Source organism: Montipora capricornis, chromosome 7, assembly GCF_036669925.1.
Source record: "Montipora capricornis isolate CH-2021 chromosome 7, ASM3666992v2, whole genome shotgun sequence".
Taxonomy (NCBI): domain Eukaryota; kingdom Metazoa; phylum Cnidaria; class Anthozoa; order Scleractinia; family Acroporidae; genus Montipora; species Montipora capricornis.
The window spans coordinates 39,467,682-39,475,181 of record NC_090889.1 but is presented as its reverse complement, the minus strand read 5'-3'; the positions used below and the strand labels follow the sequence as shown (position 1 = coordinate 39,475,181).

The 7,500-nt window shown below is 39.7% G+C and overlaps 2 protein-coding genes across 2 annotated transcripts in view; both read left to right on the top strand.

Annotated features, from left to right (window-relative positions):
* LOC138057176 (uncharacterized) overlaps positions 1-7,500 on the top strand; it is a 436,205-nt gene that overhangs the window by 304,764 nt on the left and 123,941 nt on the right. The gene's annotated exons all lie outside the window — the stretch shown is intronic.
* Positions 4,106-4,606, top strand: LOC138055936 (uncharacterized). Its single transcript, XM_068901799.1, has one exon. It carries the CDS (start codon positions 4,106-4,108, stop codon positions 4,604-4,606), a length of 501 nt encoding a protein of 166 aa, XP_068757900.1.

The following is a 7,500-nucleotide window of genomic DNA, read 5'->3' as shown; positions in this document are numbered from 1 at the left end:
TATCGGTGTGTGTATTTACTTTCCGTAGAGAGCTGAAAAGATTATAAAAGTCTTAACTAATTGCAAAAAAACCTAAGAAGAGTCTAAAATTAGCCTTCTAACAAGATCTAAGAAGGTTGTTTCTTCAAAACATAGTACTTGAAGATATACTTAAGATAAGTAAAAACCCGAACGGATTGTTGAACAGACCACTTTTTTAAAAGCACATTATTCTAAATATAAGCAACATGAACACAACTTTCGGCCCATGCACTGTTCGATAGCTTTCACTTCCCATTATGTGATAAACGCTTTTTGGCAATGTTCTTGAGCTTTTTGACAATTACAAATGACTACTAATCGGTGGAAAGGACACCTGTAATATCTTTTTCAAACACTTGCAACATGAAAATGAGTTTCTTAAAGGAAACGTATTGAGCAAAATTTGAACAAAAAGGACAGGGTATTAAGGCTGGAAACCAGGGCCCGGTTGTTCAAAAGACGATTAGTGCTAACCCAGACTAAAAATTAACCAAGGTATTTATTTCTCTACTCCCACATGTTGTTCAACGCTGAAATTCGCCGAAACTTTACATTAAAAGAAGTCAATCTTGAAAAACAAAAATCGGCAAAAGAAACTTTCACCAAAAAGGTGAAAACATGAAACAAAAGTTTACTATAGCCCTGGATTAAGTTAATTGAACAACCGGGCCCAGAACTCTAAATTGAGATACAAAGCTAAGAACTTTAAGCGTTTTCGAAACGGTCGCGTGTTGTGCGTATGTAAGCGTGAATTTTTTTTTTTTTTGCAGACATTTTTGTTCTCACACAGGTGTACATCATCTGCGACCAGCCTTTACATTTTCGCCAAAAAGCAACGATTAAAAGAGAAAGACCCCAGGAATAACGAAGAAAAGAATGTAAGATATTTGGATGCTTTTAGCACCGAGTGACTTTCGCAGGTGTCCTTGAAAAAAATATTGGACTAGTTGAATGTTATCCGTCGAAAAGTAAATAGAAATCAAATACAACATTGAAAACAAGCTGTAAGGTGGTAAGGCGGTCCAATTAAGTTCGATGCTCAAGAGACAACTACACTCTCCGAAAACCGCTGAATGAATTTGCTAAGTATTCAAGACATGTGGGTCATTTTTAAGTGGCACAACCAGGTGCGTCCCACCGGACCCTTCATACGAGTCTTCATAAAACTAAAGGAAACCGCAGCATTTCATAAGAAGGCGTGTTAACTACCAGAGAAGAACACACTCCCTCAGCGGGGCACCCGTTGCTTTTCTTTTCCTATTTCTTTCTGTAACAGCATAAATTCAATTTAAAGACTCTAAACCTAAAGCCATCCAAAACAGTCCCAAAGTTCTCTGATCGTTGAAACAGTGTAGAGGAACGCTTTAGACAAACAACGAAATCCTCTGTCTTTTTACCAAAGATCTGCTAGTGATGTGGTAAAAAGTAACGGATCATTTCATCGAGGTCTGTTCATGGAAATTGCTATGCATAGATCTGCTAGTGATGCAGTAAAACATTGAAGTAAGGGACATATTTTATCCAAGTATGTTCCTTGAAATTTCTATAGATCAGCTAGCGATGTTGCAAATAGTTAAAGTATGGGATTTTATCCATACATGTTCATGGCAATTTCTATTGATCTACTTGCGAAGTGGCAAAAAGCTAAAGTATGGGATCATCATTTGATCGAGGTTTGTTCATAGAAATTTCCATAGATCTGCTAATGATGTGGTAAAAAGCTGAAGTATCGGTTCATTTGATCCAGGCCTGTTCATGGAAATTTGCATAGATCTGCTGGCGATGTTGTAAAAAGTTAAAGTAAGGCATCATATTTTATCCAGGTCTGTTCATGGAAATCTCTATAGATCTTCTAGCGATGTTGTGAAATAAATAGTTTAAGCATGAGATCATTTGATTCAGGCCTGTTCCAAGCCTGTTCCACCGCACACTGGTGGCTCAGTTGGTTGACCGGGCTGCAATGCGGGATGTCTTGAGTTCGACTCCGGCCGGACCTTCACTCAGGGTCTTAACATAACTGAGGAGAAAGTGCTGTCTTTGTAATTACATCTGCACACGGTTAGACTTTCAAGTCTTCTCGGATAAGGACTGTAAACCGGAGGTCCCGTTTCCTTTTTCCTTGTTGGAAATTAAATAGTGTGGGACGTTCAAGAAGCCACTCACTATTCGATAAGAGTATGGGACATAGTCCCTGGTGTTGTAGTCTGACCTATCTGGACAGAGCCATCTTCCACTTCCGAAAATAATTGTAAACTTCGTAATAAGCAGTCTGGCTAAAGTCCCCCACAAAGCATTGTAAATTGGTCCTGAAAAGCCCCGAGGAGAGAGACTAATATGTTCACTTCACTTCACTTCATCTGCTAGCTATGTGATAAACATTTATAGTACAGCATCATGTTTTACCCAGGTTTTTCAAAGAAATTTCTAGAGATCTTCTAGCGATGTTGCGAATAGTTAAAGTATGGAATTATTTTATCCAGGTCTGTTTACGGAAATCTCTATAGATCTACTTGTAAAGTGGTAAAAAAAGCTTAAGTATCGGATCATTTGATCCAGGCCTGTTGATGGAAACTTCCATAGATCTGCTAGCGATGTGGTAAAAAGTTGAAAGTATGGGATCACATTTTATCCAGGCCTGTTTATGGAAATTTCTATAGATCTCCTGGTTAAGTGGTAAGAAAGATAAAGTATGGAATCTTTTTATCTAGGTCTTTCCATAGTTGTTTAAAAAATAGTAAGTTAACTGTCATTCATGTTCGAAACTTATTAGTTGACAGTATCGTAAACACAAGTGCCATTGGGTCTTGTCGCACATGCATTTCACGCTAAAGTTTGTTTTCGTTATCGCATATTGTGCGGTACCTTTGTCAAAATTTGAGAGTAAGATCCTTATATCATCCAACGTTGCAAAAAGAACCTACTTTAGATTTACTTGGCTTACCAAAATTGCCAGACAAACTACTCAGGGGCACCCAACGTCAATTTTCGGAAAACATCTGTTCGGAAGACGATTTGAGATCTAGAATTTTCGGAACATTGGTTCTAGAATTTCTTGCTTGCCTGCCTCAGTGTCCTAGGATTTTCGAACATCTAAAACATGGTATAATTGCCCATTTTCAACGGAGTTTTACCCTAAAAAAGGTCACCTAGAATTTTCGGGAGCCTTTTTTTCTGGCTGAAATATTTGAAAAGGTAAGTTTTGGTCCTTATAATTTTCGGATAACTAGACTTTCAGCTAGAAATCCGAACGGATAAAAAAAAATTAAGGGATAAAAATATGCCTATATCTACCGTTTAAATACCAAAATACGTTTAACAATGCTATGTTAAAGTGGTTTTGAACTATATTCTCATTGGGTGCCGCTGACTACTAAAAGATCATGATGATCAGGTTTGCTGCAGCAAACCTAGTGAACAATACGGATTTTCAACTTTATTTCTGTTTTTGTTGTTTAAAGTTAAATGTACCAAACATATTCCTATATTTGAATGGCAAACAAGAAAAGTTCGGAGAGTTAATAGAACGAATTTTTCTTAGCAAGATCGTAGCAAAATACTGCAGACAGGTGTAACAAATGAGTTAAAAACTCTTTCAAAACGAAAAGGGAATTTTTATATCTTTAAACCGTTGTGTCATCTTTCGCGATCATTTCATGCCCTTCCGAGTTATGGAATAAAGCAGAGGTAGTCTAGTGTTTGATTAATAAGAGGAGTCGTGAAGAAAATATAGAAAATGAGCGATGACTGTTGTACGCGAACGATGCCGTTGGTTGTGGGATAATCATTGTGAAGGACAGTCGTGTCTTTATCATTTGTCTGAGAAGTCCTCTTACTTTCACAGCGTTAAATATTACGATGTTTTCGCAAAGTGGATGGGTGGAGTAATGCCACGTTACAAATGAACATTATGGGTTCTACGAGGAAAAATAATCGTGCTGCACGAGCGGAAAGCGTTTTAGGTCTTTTAGTACACTTCTTTACCGTTCTCAGCGAGTTAGGACCGTCCACACATCCGCAATTATTTTTTTCGAATACAGCTTGTGTCCACACGTATCCAGCGAATAGCCCATTTCCGAGTTGCTGTATGTCTCAGCAGAAACAAAAGAAATTTACACTGGGAGCCTGGAATGTCCAAACACGTTTGGATAGAGCCCGCACCTTGAGAACAGAGAGACGAACAGCACTTGTCGCGAAAGAACTGCAACGATACCCCATAGACATCGCTGCACTTAGCGAAACCCGTCTTGCTGACGAAGGGTCCATGAAGGAAGAGGGAGGTGGATACACCTTCTTGTGGGAAGGAAAGCCGCAAGCAGAAGACAGGATTCACGGTGTCGGGTTTGCCATCAGAACAGCTCTGCTGCAGAACACACCAGCCCTGCCAGTTGGAATCAACGAACGCCTCATGAAAGTGCGAATCCCTCTCAGCAAGATCAGATACGTCACAGCTGTCAGCGCATACGCTCCCACCCTCACCAGTCCAGATGAAACCAAGGAGCAGTTCTATGAACAATTTGACCAGGTGATCAGGTCAACTCCCCAAGTGACAAACTTATCATTCTCGGAGACTTCAATGCCAGAGTAGGAAAAGACCATAACAGCTGGGAAGGCGTTCTGGTAGACACGCAGTAGGCAAGGTCAACGACAACGGCCTACTGCTCCTCAAAAAGTATGCAGAACACAGCCTGTGCATCACCAACACCTTTTGCAGGATGGCAGACAAATATAAGACCACCTGGATGCACCCGAGGTCAAAACATTGGCACATGATTGATTTCGTCATAGTACGCCAACGTGACATTAGGGACGTCCGCCTGACCCGTGCCATGAGAGGTGCTGAATGCTGGACCGACCACAGATTGGTCCGTACTGTACTCTTGCTACACATTGCACGGCCTCACAGAAAGCAACCCAAGACTGTTAGAGCTTCATACAATGTCGCCGGTCTGGGAAATCCGTTCCGCCTGTCAAAGTTTCAAGTTTGGTTTGACGAGAATGACGAGAAGATCAAGGATGTCTTCCATATTAAGAACAAGGCTTTCATTGAGTAACCTGCGATCAGGCTCTATTTTAGTTTCGCGTGGTACGTAATGCGGAGTTGGCGAAACGAAAAATAGAGCCTGACCAAATTCCTCTTCTAAATTCCTTCCGCCCACTTTTTTTGATTGATTGACATGTCCTTCATCGGCCAATCACATTTACTTCCATTACACCAATACACGCGTGGACGGCAGATTCACGCTATTTTGTTTTGACCAGAGTTAATTACCGTGGGAGGAATATTATAAACGAATTCGAAAGTTACCGTAGGCTTTAATTTGAGAAAAAACAAATAAAGCATGGGGAATGTTTTCGACCGCTATATTGCGGCAAAGGCCGGTGTAATTCTCCCTCCGAACTTCACTGAATGTGCATCCTATTTAAGCTTGACATCTTAATTTGTAATTGAGATAACCTAGCATTTTGTCGTTGGACGGATTGGCAATAGATTTTTAAAGAAAAAAAAAAAGAGAAATACATTATTCCTTTAACGTGTTTGCCCATGAAGGTTTCTTTGGTGATTTATTCGGGTAATACCTTCATGATCAGTTTCAGTGTATTTCTAGAATTGCGCGCAGTAAAATCATGATAGGTTTTGCTGTTAATTTTTTGATGGAGTACGAACAGTATTTTGCACTCGCAAAGTTTCTTTTATTGCTGTGCAATTGATCTCTCTGGAAACATGCCATTTTAGTTTCTGGAGTGCGAGTTTTAAGTTAAATCAACTGGAAATATTATGAAGTGTGCAAACAAACCGTGTCATGTACAGTAAATAAATAAAGCCGTTTGATACACAGATATTCAAAACATGCATTCGTGTAACTAAACTTGCGATTTTATCAGCATCTCCTCCTGTTGATATATATTTCCCTTGTCTCATCCAGGAAACCAATATGCATCGGCTTTCATTGTCATTTGAAAGAACCAGCTATTTAGCTTTCAAAACATCAGGGAGCTTTGTGCCAAAGTACTTTCAACCATATGGCCACAGAGCTCGATAACGGAATCGCTAATTTCACTCGTTCCAGATATTCAAACCCGATTCTGGACAAGTTATGAGATGTTTCAGATGGCATATCTCCATTTATACAAGTAAAATCAAGTTGCACTGTCCACGGCATTGTAAGAACAAAAGGGAGCAAATTTTTTCGTACACTTATAGCTACTTATGGCGGATTAGTCTCGAGGACTTCGCGAGAGCTCCGCGCAATCACGATGGCATTTTCACTTCCGACGTTTCAACAGCCAATCAGATCACGAGTTTGGTCGGCCAAAATTTGGCCAACCGTCCGGAATTATTGAGAGACTTTTGGTCAGGCCCAATTTTAGCGAGCGACGACATAAGAGAACATATGGGCGAAGCTAAAAATGGGCCTGATCGCAGGTTATTCATTGAGTGGCAAAACAATCCGTCCTCCGTCTCTAAACGTGACAAATTCAAGACCCTACAGGCCAAAGTCCAGTTGGATCTCACCAACTCTGACTGATACAAAAGGTTTAAGCCTCTTCGCCTCGCTACTGATCCAAGCAAAAAACTATCTTGCTATCCTGGAAAAGAATAACGTTCTTGGATTCGTCCACAATCATATGGTCTTACACAGTCGGGAGGCTAAGACTGCACCCTGAGGCTCCAGGCCGAGTATGGTCAATTTCTTCAGGGGTGGAACCCTAGATTTTGTTGCAATGAATTGTACGTCGTACTCTCCACTTGACAGCTGCCATCGTGCATATGCGCAGTAACCGAATGCGTCTTCAATGTCATCAGACAAAACACAGTACAGGGCGGCCAACTACATCAGGCGGTGTAAGACATCTCTCGAAGCTTGTGCAATTGAGGCTCATCATTTCTTGAAACAGGTTGGTTCATTATTGTTGAGTTTCCGAGGGTAATTTCATGTCCCAACCGACGCTCTTTTCCCACATCTCCTGTAGTCTTATTATTTTGGCTCTGATGAGAAATGCGGATGCAAAGCCAATTGGATCGTAGTTCCGAGCAACCAGGATCTTTCTCTTGGAAAGCATTCAGTCGGTTCTTGCGAGAGTAGTAACTCAGGTTTCACCTTTTTTAAGGGTAAACATGTCTGTGTGACTGTTCCATGCCACTCCAAATACCTTTTCTTCATTAACTCCTTGCAAAACCGCTGCTTCCTATCTCTCTTCCTTTTCTTTCTTTTTTTTTTTTAATTTTATTCATAAACAGTACAACAATACGTACAGACTTACGGAACAAAAACACCTACTATCTACAGAGACATTATTCGACACTAATACCTAATAAACTACTTTAAAAACTTCGACTGGCAATACATTACTTTACCTACTGGCTATAAACTAATAATAATAATAATAATAATAATAATAATAATGATAATAATAGTAATAATAATAGTAATAATAAGAGTAATAATAATAATAATAATAATAATAATAATAATAATA

What these genes read in the sequence shown, in the direction of transcription:
- LOC138055936 (XM_068901799.1), top strand. Translation starts at nt 4,106, where the DNA reads ATGTCTCAGCAGAAACAAAAGAAATTTACACTGGGAGCCTGGAATGTC.